At 59.6% G+C, this 11678-nt stretch overlaps 1 protein-coding gene across 1 annotated transcript in view; it reads left to right on the top strand.

The window, feature by feature from the left end:
* Nucleotides 1-11678, top strand: part of RYR2 (ryanodine receptor 2) — a gene marked incomplete in the record, with an annotated part of 234621 nt that overhangs the window by 98611 nt on the left and 124332 nt on the right. Inside the window, 6 exon segments of the mRNA XM_027770831.1 lie at nucleotides 1915-2084; nucleotides 2943-3163; nucleotides 5117-5207; nucleotides 6954-7094; nucleotides 8631-8794; nucleotides 11164-11242. Coding sequence (XP_027626632.1) covers nucleotides 1915-2084; nucleotides 2943-3163; nucleotides 5117-5207; nucleotides 6954-7094; nucleotides 8631-8794; nucleotides 11164-11242 — 866 coding nt within the window.

Here is an 11678-nt window from a genome sequence, read left to right as displayed (position 1 = left end):
GCGCCCCGAGCCACGGCAAACGGTGGCCCTGCCTGTCCTGGCGCCCCCGAGCACCCCCAGGCAGCCCTGCCCGTCCTGCCGTCTGCCGTGCCAGTGTCCAGAGAGGGGCAGCGCCTCCTTCCCTTGCTGCTTACTGTGGTCTGATCAGGCGGTCTGGTCCCGTCCGTCTCCCGGACAGTGCGTCGTCACCGGGGAGACGAGGGTTTTGTGGTGTGGACGAGCAGAGTCGCTCGCAGCCCTTGACCACCACCGCTGGGCTGCACCTCACATCTGTCTTTCCTCTGTCCCCGACGGAGGACGTAGGCGGGAACCGCGTCGCGCAGTCGTGAAGGGATATGGCGCGTGGCTGGCAGCTCGGTGCGCTCTGGTGGCAGTCCTGGCCGAGGACTGTGGGAAGCCGGCGCTGCGTGTCCACACGCTCGTGAAGACGGTGGGCATTCAGGTTCGGGCCCCGGCCCCAGCAGATGTGACTGTGGTGCTGCCTAATGAACGGCTGCTGGGATGCTGGCTAGGAAACAAGCCCCTCCCAGGGCGGCCTGTGCTCCCCTCTCCCAGGGGGCTCTCTCCTGCCCACAGAAGCTGCACTCTGACACCCTCCGGTGTGGTTCCCAGGGGCGGAGCAGGAGCGTCCCGTAGGCCTCAGTGGGAAAGTGCGGCCTAACCCCTTTGGCTCTGCCTGGCCCCCGCAGCCGGCTTAGGCCAGTCTCAGTCCAGCTCTGCCGGTCCCTGAGTGTACGGCCTGGGCAACTTCCTCCACTTCCCTGGGGTTGGCTCCCCGCCTGGCTGGATCGCGGCACAGGAGAGACTTGTCGGTAGCGCTCCTCACCCACCAGGGGCTGGGCCACGTCCCCTCCCCTGAGGAGAGGCTGCTGCCATGCTGGCTGTGGCTGCGAGAGGAGTGGACGCTAGTTGGCACTGCGTCGTGCAGACAGATTCCGTGTTCAGCGCCAAGGTTCCCTTCCCACACGCACTGACCGGCTGCAAGCAGAATGGGATTTCCGCTTTGTCCCTTCGGGGTGGTGGGGGTCTGTGTGCCGGCTCGCCCCAGGCCCGTCTTCCTTGGTGATGAAGTTCGTCCGCAGCTCTGAGCTGGAGCTCGGCTGGCGGCTCGGTTTAGCACGGCCATCCTGGGTATAGGGGACACGTGAGTTTTCCGGGCACAGGGTCTGCAGTGCCTCTTAGCACGGTCCCAGACCAAGAGCCACGAGCTGCCAGCAAGGACTCGGCAGCTGTACAGGCACTGGGTGCTGGCCATGGGCGGTGTGGCTCTCAGACAGTCCTCTGGTGTAGGCCGCCCTGGTTCACGATCGTGTTGTAGGATGGTGGCTGTCAGTCCTCCGGTGTAGGTCTGTCCTGGTTCACGATCGTGTCGTAGGATGGTGGCTGTCAGTCCTCAGGTGTAGGTCTGTCCTGGTTCAGGAACCCGTCGTAGGATGGTGGCTGTCAGTCCTCAGGTGTAGGTCTGTCCTGGTTCAGGAACCCGTCGTAGGACATCCACGCTGCTGTCCATGCGCAAACTGCTTGTTCTGGGGTGCTGACGCCAGGGCGCCCCGACTGGCACGGGGCAGGGCGGAGAGCTTTCTCAGTGTGGAGAGGCCGTTCTCTCAGCCCAGCCTCCCGTGCGCTCGCTCCTAGCTCACGAGGTGGACTCAGGAGGGCTCTGTGTCCTGTCAGCCTCTGAGGTCTGACGCCATGTCTCCGTCATGTCTGCAGTGATGAGGGAAGCGTGACTCGCATCCCAGGGAGGGGACTGAGTCGCACTGCCGTGACCCCCGGGCGCTTCCACGCTTGCTTGGGGGTGGTTGGATAACAGCGGCCGTTTCACGGGCAGCCTGCGCGAAGCATGCGAAGGCGGGAAAGGGCGTGGCCTTCCGCGGTGCACCATTGACGCCCACTTCGCCTTCTCTCTTCTAGATGGGAGCGTGGCAGAACCTGACATGTCCGCGGGGTTTTGCCCAGACCACAAGGCAGCCATGGTTTTGTTCCTTGACAGGGTCTATGGGATTGAGGTCCAAGATTTCCTCCTCCACCTCCTTGAGGTTGGCTTTCTGCCAGATCTCCGGGCGGCTGCATCCTTAGACACGGTACGTCTGCGCCACCTCCCGTGTCCCGCACACACGTGTGCTCGTGTGTGATCGGCAGATGGTCACCGAGCACTCATGACGGTTCCAGGCCTGAGTGCTCCAGACCTTCCCTGAGTGCTTCGGGGCCGACGCGCTCCTGGAGTCGGTCGGGCTCACGTGCCCGATGCGGGGTTGCAGCGGCCCCTGTTGTGGTGGGTGGGGAGTGGGACTGGCCCAGGCCGGCCCAGCATGGCCAGTGTCCTTGCCAAGTGCAGACAGTGACCGCCTCGACAACAGGGTCGCGTGGTCCCCGCTGCCAGGCCGACCCGCCCTTTGAGACACGGTGACAAGCTGACGCCCCCAGTGCTGCTGCAGTGTGCGGAGTGACGCGTGGTGCAGCCTGTCGGTTAAACGGGACGCCTACGTTCTGGGGAACTAGGTCTGACGGTGACGGTGGCCCTCCCAGGAGCCTCCTCCTGTGTTGGGCGTGTACACAGGGAATTCGAGCCAGCATGGCCCGGATGCTAATGGGGCCCCGAAGGCTGCTCACCTTCCTGGTGCTGGGGCCCGAGCAGGGTTAACGCTTACCGAGCGGGACTCCTACCATGATGGCTCTGAGCTCTCCCAGCCTCTCCTCCTGGGCAAGGAGGGCCACCACACTCTCGGCCTCTGGGACAGACCAGGACCTCTTGGGTTTCAGGGCCGAGAGGTTGTCACTCATATCCGGCCCCGCAAGGGCAGTTGCTGGCGGTTGGTGGGGAAGACTGAGCCATACAGAAGAGTCACGTCTGTCCCCCACTTCCAGCCTGGCCTGGACAGTGGGACTCTGTCCCTTTGCAAGTTCCAAACCCAGCCTCTCTGCCCTCTGTCCCCGCCTAGGCTGCTCTGAGCGCCACAGACATGGCCCTGGCCCTCAACCGCTACCTCTGCACGGCCGTGCTGCCCCTGCTGACGCGGTGTGCCCCCCTCTTTGCTGGCACGGAGCGCCACGCCTCGCTCATCGACTCGCTGCTGCACACAGTGTACCGGCTGTCCAAGGGCTGTTCGCTCACCAAGGCCCAGCGGGACGCCATCGAGGTCTGCCTGCTGTCCATCTGCAGGTGAGCCAGGACTCCGCCCCGCCGGGGAAGGCACTGCTGCGTGGCCCGGACGAGCCAGTCCCGGTAAAGTGGGCAGCTGAGGCTGGCAGGTACAGCTGACCCCACGGGGCTGACTGTGCAGTTCGAGTCTCGGGCTGACGCATGCACACGTGCGCACCAAGTCCTGAAAGGAAGGAGAGGTGGAGGAGGGGGTTGTGGTATGACCACCCCCGTAGGGGCTTTGTCCCTTTTGTTTTTTTTTAAATTTTTTAAATTTATTTTTTATATTTTAAATTTTATCTATTTGTTTACATTTTTAAATACATTCAATCACATTATTTAGCTTACAAAGTGATCATTTCAGTATGTGAACATTTCTCCCCGGTCCAGTCAATCAAAATATAACAGCCCTACCTTCCTGTCCCGACAATGCTCTGTCTCCGTATCCCTCCTCCGAATGTCCTTCCCCAGGCCCCCGTTCTCCACACACCACACCTGCCGTTCACACCCATCTCTTGTGTCTGTGCATCCTTTAGCCCGTCAGTGTCTGTCATGGAGTGCGGACACTCGGTACATACCAAGTGGGGACACACAGTGCCTCTCCATAGCCTGGCTTCCTTCCCTCAGCAGTTGTCCCTCCGAACTTTCCCTCTGGAGTGAGCACACACACCGTCTAGTAAAACGTAAAACAGGAGAGTCACCACAACACTGGGGTGTCCCCAGCCTCCCCAGAGTGTGCAGCTGCTGTCCTGCCGTGGAAGGCAACAGAGACAGCACCGCTCGGGGTGTGTGTGCGTGTGTGTCAGGGTGACTGCCAGGGCTCGCTGTGTCAAGAGGCCTAGGCACTCGGGCTAAGAGGGTTTTCCCCTTTTCAGAGTAGGAGATATTTTAACTCCTCTTGTAAAAGAGGAAAGAAAAAAGGGACTTATTAATATAAAGAATGAGGGTGGGGCCAGCAGATGCCGTAATGGCTGTGTCACTGGACTCCCATGTAGTCGACTGCAGTTTGAGTTCCAGACCCTGTGGCCTAAACTCACACTGGGCACGTGTGCAGGTGTGCCCCAGATCCCGAGAGGAGAAGGGAAGAGAAGGAGTTGCGGGAGGCCATCCCCTAGGGGTTTTTTTTACTCTCTGTCTCTCTCTCTGGTGAGTGCACAGGCCTTTGGCAGGAATCTCTTATAAAAACGAGAACGAGTGAGGGGCGGCCGCGCCTGGTGGTTAAGGCGTCTGGGACCCACACAGCTGACTACAGGGGCTGAGTACGGACCCAGGGTACGAGAAACATGCCAGAATCCTGAGATGGGAGGTGAAGGAGAAGGGACCGCGGCTGGGCCAGGCCCAGGGTGCTCCCCCAGTTTCTGGAGCAGTGCGGCAGATCCTGGTCACAGGGGCAGCAGTGCTGGCTGGGCGCGATGTCCAGCCTGATGGCCACTTCGGTGGAGAGACCCAGACGGTGACAGTGACGGTCACATAGGCCCCTTCCTAGATGGAGCCTAGGCGTGGGGGGTCAGCTGCTGCAGACCTCGGCAAGGGAAGGTGCCCGCTGTGGACAAGGGCGTGGCCAAGGAGCCCGTGGGCCGAGGGAGGGGCAAGTCGGGGAGTGGCTGGGCAGCTTCCCCGGCCCACGACTGTGAGGTGGTCCCAGTAGACCTGCCTGCCCAGCTCCTCCAGGCTTCCTGCCCCTCCCGGCCCAGCCTGCCCCTCCCCCGACCTCCAGAGCGAGGCCAGGGCATTTGCAGAAGGGATGGGGGGCGGAAGCAGGGTCTTGGGCAGTGCCGAGTGGCGGCGGGGAGCAGAAGTCTGTAGTGAATGTTGTGGGGGGCCCTTAGACCTGGGAGGTGTGAGCTGTGAGGGGTGCCCGTGGAAAGCCCATAGCTGCTGGAGAATTCTGGGGCTGGGGATGCCGGGCAACAGCCCTTGGAGGTGCAAGCCATGTGCCCCGGGGCCTGCCTGTACTGACACTGCCCCCCACAGCCAGCTGCGGCCGTCCACGATGCAGCATCTGCTCCGGAGGCTGGTGTTTGATGTCCCGCTGCTGAATGAGCACGCCAAGATGCCCCTCAAGGTGAGGCCGGGCTGGGAGCTGTTCTGCCCTCCGACTCGTGTACGGTGCGTGAGCTTGGACCGGCATCTCTCCCATTATAGGAGCGGGTGTGTGAGTCACAGGACATGCGTGTGGCCACATACGAGAGTGATGCTAGGTCCCAGAGGGCCGCTTCCCTAGCCCAGAGGTTAAGCACTCTCAAAGGAAGCCAGATTCCTGCGGCTGGTTGGGGTTCGAATCCAGCCCTGGCAGCAACGGGCTGGGCACATGCCCAGGGCCCTGGTGGCCCCGAGAGATCGGGGGCGCCTTGGCTCCCTCGTCCCCACCCCCGCACACGTATCCTCTATCGTGCGTAAAGGGGCGAGATCACAGAAGCCCTGGGGTGAGCTCAGTGGATGGGGCGAACAGCCACAGGGCAGAGGTGAGCGGGCGTTCCTGGGCTGGACAGTGTGCTCGGGGCCTGGCCTGCCACGTCGCCGGCTACCTGGGGCGGGGAGCAGCCTGCAGCCAGGCACTCTGGTCAGCAATCACGTGGCCGGTCCTCGGCGGCCCCCGTAGGGTGCAGGGCGGACCTCTGGCCATGCAGTGACAGCCTGTCTCACATAGACTAGCTACCGCCTGCCCCTCTGCCCAGGTGCCCTCTCCTGCTCACGGATGCGCCAGCCTCCCTCCACCTGGCCGACCTGGGGTCTTCCCGTCCATAGATCCCTCGGCCCAGAACCCAGGCTGCCTGGCTGTGCCCGGTCACCTGGCCACCAGTGGGCTCTCCCAGGGGCTACCCAGCAGTGGTGCCCAGCGGGCCCTGCTGTTCCCTCTGCCACCCGTCATGGCCACAGAGAGGCTTGGCAGGAGCTGTGACACCAAGCGTCCCTGGGCATTCAGCGAGAGGGGCCTTCTCTGAACCAATTCGCTTCTGTAAATGTGACTAACTTGACAAATTAGGTAAATCATGCCCTTGTTAGAAGTCCCATTTTTTACAATTTTCATCATCTAAAATAGCTTCTATCATGCAAAGTTTTCTTGATACAAATGATCTAAATAAGATGCAAGAGCTTACTCTTCTTAAAATCAATTAATTAGATGAGAGAAAGCAGGGACAGAGCGGGGCCCTTGACAGGGTCTCAGGCACCTAGGTCCCTGGGGACTCCCGGTTGTGTGCTTTGAGTGGGGTTTCTACATCTAGACCCGGGAGGAGGGTGGATTCAGGGTGGCCTGGCAGTGAGGACAGGGTCCAGGTGTTCACGGGCTCACACAGATCATTTCGCTAATTTGGCAAATACAAGTGGGAGTACAGTACCTGAAGAGCTACCACGTGACCTCCGGCCTCCCCAGCCCTCGGCCCCTGGCTCTGATTCGAACACGCCGAGCTCTCGCAGGTCAAAGCCCGATGTCACATCTTCACCGTGAGCCGGCGAGCTGGGTGGGAGAATGACCCGATTGGCCGCAGTGGGTGTCTTAAGTAGAGCAGGACTTGGGCAGGTTGCCTGTGTGACGGTCAGCCCAGCGGAGCAGGGTGGAAATGGCCCAGGGTGGCTCCCCGTGTCGCCCTGACCCCGCCTCTAGTTCAGCTGGGTTCTGGGGGAAATCCACTGTAAGACTGAGTGATGCCTGGGCGCGGCCGGACAGCCTCAGGGGGACACCGCTCCACGTGGCTCCGTGCGAGCTGGGTGTCTGGCCCGCGTGGACGGCGGGCTCTCCCGGGAGGCGCGTGGCTCGGCGGTGGCTCCGTGGCCCTGCCTGCAGCTCACGCGTCACCCTCCCTCGCAGCTGCTGACCAACCACTACGAACGCTGCTGGAAGTACTACTGCCTGTCCCGGGGGTGGGGCAGCTTCGGCGCTGCCTCAGAGGAGGAGCTCCACCTGTCCCGGAAGCTGTTCTGGGGCATCTTCGATGCCCTGTCCCAGAAGGTACTGGCCGTTGCGTGGACCGACACCAGGTGGAGGTGCACAGGAGCCCGGTGTTGCAGTCAGGCCCACCTACTCTCTTCTCTTTTCTCAGCTCAGTAACACCTTAGGAGAAGGCAACTTGCATTGTTTTTTCCATCATCGTGGAAGCATTTTCCTTGTGATCATAGCACCGTTACTGGATTTAAAATGGTTATTTTTCATCTTAATTTACTGTCAAGCACGTATATCTTTATGGTGTACAACATAGCTTTTCCAGCGCCACCACCACGCGCGTCAGTCGGCACAGACGTTGCTACGTACGTTGTCACCAGCAGATAGCTTTTCATTGTCAATGAGATGTGTACGTGTTTTTCTCCCCCATTCTCCCCCTTCGCCCTCTTGCCCTCCCGTACCATCCCGCCCTTACTGTCTCCGGCATCTCCCGTCGCCCTCCCAGCTCTGCCCCCAGACTCCCCGTGTCTGCCTAGACTGCGGGCATTCGGATTGCGTTGACGAAGTGTTGCAGAAGACGGGCACATGGCCGATACGTCTCTGGCACATCTAGGCTTCCTTTGTCACCTCTCTAGTCTTATAAATTCCAAAGACGTTACATACAACGTGAAATCTTATGGAGTGTTACTATTCTGGTGGCCCGTGACCCTGCCGTGTCGATGTGTCTGCTGTGCCGTGTCGCTGGCACTGTGAGCACGGACAGTCCTTGTCTCCCGTGGCCGCTGCACAGTGGTCTGCAGAACACCAGGACGGCGCGTTCTGAGCGCTCTGCTTAATCCAGTCTGAGTCCCCGGACGGGCCTGTCTGTGTCCGGCGTGGTGGAAGCGTGGCACCACGGGAGGGGGAGCTTCCCGGTGACCACTCTGACAACGCGTTTGATGTTTTCTAACCAAGTTACCTCTGCTCAGCTGTGGACCTTTTTACATGATGAGCTGGTAGAATTAGAGGCATTCGGACTGTAACTTAAAATTGATACGATAAATAATTTAAACAGCTGTTCTTGATGTTTGAAACAAGCCTGTAACTACGGCTTAGCTTTGTGCAGTACCCCTCCAGGGGGTTGAACATGCTTCCTGCCTGCAGGGCGACCCTCCCTTCTCAGAATTTAGTCTCATACCTGCGCCAGCCCACACGGATGCGTTGCAGCTTCTCGCCATCTGCTGTAGGCTGCCCCCGCGTGTCCACATGTGCTTGCTACGCTGGGGCGTGGCGGTGGTCTGTAGCCAGCCGTGAGGATGGTAGCCCTCTGGGTGCTGTTGTGCCGTGGCCTGGATACCCTGCCACTTCAGAGCGCGCACGGGTTGGCCGCATCTCAGATGTGGCCCTCCACACCTGCAAGGGCGGGAGACCGACCACGGTGGCTCTGCTCATGGGAGGGACCGAGGCCGTGCGTTCCGTGTTCTCGAGGAAGGCCATCAGGGGGCGCTAGCCAGACAGTGCAGGTCTCTCCCGCAGCGGGCATGTGGCGTGGCAACTGTGCAGGCTGCTCCTGCTCTGTTCTCACATGGTGACTGGAGTCTGGGCTCTCTTGTCCTCCGTTCCCAGAAATATGAGCAAGAGCTTTTCAAGCTGGCCCTTCCTTGCCTGAGCGCGGTGGCTGGGGCTCTGCCCCCTGACTACATGGAGTCGAGCTACGTGAACACACTGGAGAAGCAGTCTTCCGTGGATGCCGAGGGGAACTTCAACCCGCAGCCGGTCGACACCTCTAAGTAAGTGCTCTCCTGTCGCTGCGGGTTTTATTGCAACTGGAGGGCAAGGTCTGAAGCCGAGCAAGGTGCTGAAGTGCACTGTCTCGACCTGTCCCTTCCGGTAGGGGTCCCTCTGTGGTCAGACGACACTTACATCGATCACGGACGCACTAAGATCCGAAGTGGCCCTGCACCACAGTTGGGACGTTACCTGTGCTGTGACAAGCACGTGGTAATGTCCACGGTCATGACCCACAGGCGTCAGCTCCACTGTGGTTGAACGCGCACGCCGAGTGTGTGTTACTAACCGCAGTCAACCCCCGCAAGACAGTCTCCCCGCAGGACGGTGCGCAACCCTCTCGGTTCTGCCACCCAGCAGGGTGTGGGGAGCAGCGGTGCCCCGCGTTGTGTGGCCCAGCCGTGCAGGGTCAGCGCCCAGAGCTTCCCCAGACTCGGTACGAGCTGCCCTGCAGCCTGGCCACCTTGACAAAGATGAAGTGGCGCCGTCTGACACCTGCAACTTAACATGTAGTTGTGTAAATTGTCCTGCTAATAGGAGGTGACGTTGGGACCCGGCGCGGGGGTCCCAGCCTGGCATTGCTGGTGTCACCGTCTCCGGCGGCACTTGGTCTCCTCCTACCACCCTGGATGATCGCCGTGGCAGGACCGTTTCAGCACATGGCTGTCGGCAGTAACTGACCTGCTCGGGGTGGCAGTCTCAAGGGGTCTGGGTGGCCACAGCTGGTCAAAGCTTCAACTCAAGTGGCCTGCCTTTAGCTGGACAATGCCTTGAGTGATGAAGGCCCCGGAGAAAGGCTCCACCCCGGTCTTTGGCTTCTGTACTGGTCGTCTGTGTCTCTGCAAAGTGAGAAAACCAAAGGTCACATGTCGACCCCCACCCCCGGGTAAGCTTGTGGTCTGCTAACATGCAGCCTGACCTTCGGTTTTACAGACGCCTGGACAGTGTCATCGCCTGGGTGTTGGTCACGTAGACTCAATTTAAGCAGGTGTTGGGCATGTCCACTAGTTATCTGGTTCCGGACACAGCCTTGCATGTGACGCCGACCACTCCCCCGCGGGTGCCATGTGGCTTCCGAGGGGTCGCACGTGAGCACACCCAGTTGCCGGTGACTTGGCTGAAAGAGAGCACTGAGCCGCGTCCTCACACCGGCCTTATTGGAACTCGGTTCTCAGTCGCGAGCCGCAGTGCTTGATGTTCACTAGCAAACCTCATCGGATGTGCCGCGCTTGGTAGGCCCGAGTCTCCCGGTTACCCTCAGGCAGGTTCTCAGTGGGCGTCCGCTCTGAGGATTAGTATTTCATCACACGTGAAGGGAGTCAGGAGTAAGTGCTGCAGGTTCACAAAGCGGCGGTTGGCTGACATTCCCTGGGCTGAGGGCAGCAGGCGTGTGGTGACTAAGGCTGGACTCACACGTGGTTGACCATAGTCCCAGTCCTGGGCCCGGCAGCTTGAAACTCATGCCAGGTGCATGTGTGTGCACACGCCCAAAATCCAGAGAGGGGAATAGAGGAGAAGGCCACCCCTGATGGCTCTCTGCCTCTGTCTTTCTCTTTCTGGTGAGTGGACGTGCCTATAGCAAAAATCTCTCTAACAATCAAAATACTCCCAGTGGTCAATATTAGTAACATCTAGAATGTCACAAACCATTACTACTTGAGATTATTGCCATGCCACTACTTGTAAGGGCTTTAAAAACACAACAGGTTTGGGCCAGCAGATGGCATAATGACTACATCACTGGACTCCCACGTGGTCAACTGCAGTTCGAGTTCTGGACCCGGTGGCTTAAAACTCACGTCAGGAACATGTGCATACACGCCCAAAATCCTGAGAGGAGAATGGAGGAGAAGGGATTGTGTGTGGCCACCCCCTGGGGGGTCATTTCTCACTTTCTGTCTCTCTGTCTCTCTGTCTCTCTGGCAAGTGCGTGTGCCCTGTAGCAAAGATCTCTAAAAACACAAACAGGTCAGATTTTAGCAGTCTCTTATCCACTTGTAAGTTGTTACAAAGATGTAAGCGAAAGAGTTAAAACGACCCCAGAAAAACCATGGGAAAAGTGTCTTTGAACTAGTTGAGGCAAACTGCATCTTGATTTAGGCTTTATGTTTTCTTCACCTTTGACTGATTTTTATTCATAACTTGAACAATTTTATGATATTTAGCATGTTCTATGAACGCGTACTAAAGTATAAGTCAGTGTAAGATGCTGGACAGGACGTCACCTGCTGGCCTTTGCTCCCGTGCCCTAAGGTACAGAAGGGGCTCTCACTAGCGGTCCATGCGAGGTGGGGCTGGGCGCCCGGGGCTGACTGGGCCACCGCCGAGGCTTCTGTGAGGACGACACTGCCACTGCCCTTCTTTCCCATAGCATCACCATCCCGGAGAAGCTGGAGTGCTTCATCAACAAGTACGCCGAGCACACGCATGACAAGTGGTCGGTGGACAAGGTGAGCCACTGTGTCCTGGCGCCGTCCGCCGTGGCACCTCCCTGCGTGGGAGGGAGGGCGTGGTCTCGGTCAGGGAGGGACGCTTCGTCACAGTTGGCCTGCACAGGCTTAGCGCGTTTTGCCACGAACGCCGGACACGCGTGTGAGCGAGGAAGCGTGTTCCTCCAGAGCAAGGTGGCACGTGGGCAGGCACAGGAATGCCGTGGAAGCCGTTTCTGAACTTGGGTCTTTCGTGACCTCTGGAAGCCCAGAAGTCACCTCTAAGGAAACTCGTCTTTAAAAGCATTCACTGGCTGATTTGTTGAGATGGAGACAGAGAGAGAGACAGGCAGCCTCGGCCCGATGCCAGCTTAGCCGAGATCACGGCAGGCATTCCACTTTGCGCTCGCCACACGCTCGCCGTGGGGAGCAGACCCCCCCCCCCCCCCGGCCTTGT

The sequence above is a fragment of the Tupaia chinensis genome, unplaced genomic scaffold (genome assembly GCF_000334495.1).
Source record: "Tupaia chinensis unplaced genomic scaffold, TupChi_1.0 Scaffold000161_1, whole genome shotgun sequence".
Lineage (NCBI taxonomy): Eukaryota > Metazoa > Chordata > Mammalia > Scandentia > Tupaiidae > Tupaia > Tupaia belangeri.
The sequence above is the reverse complement of the archived record's forward strand: the minus strand, read 5'-3'. Positions and strand labels throughout refer to the sequence as shown.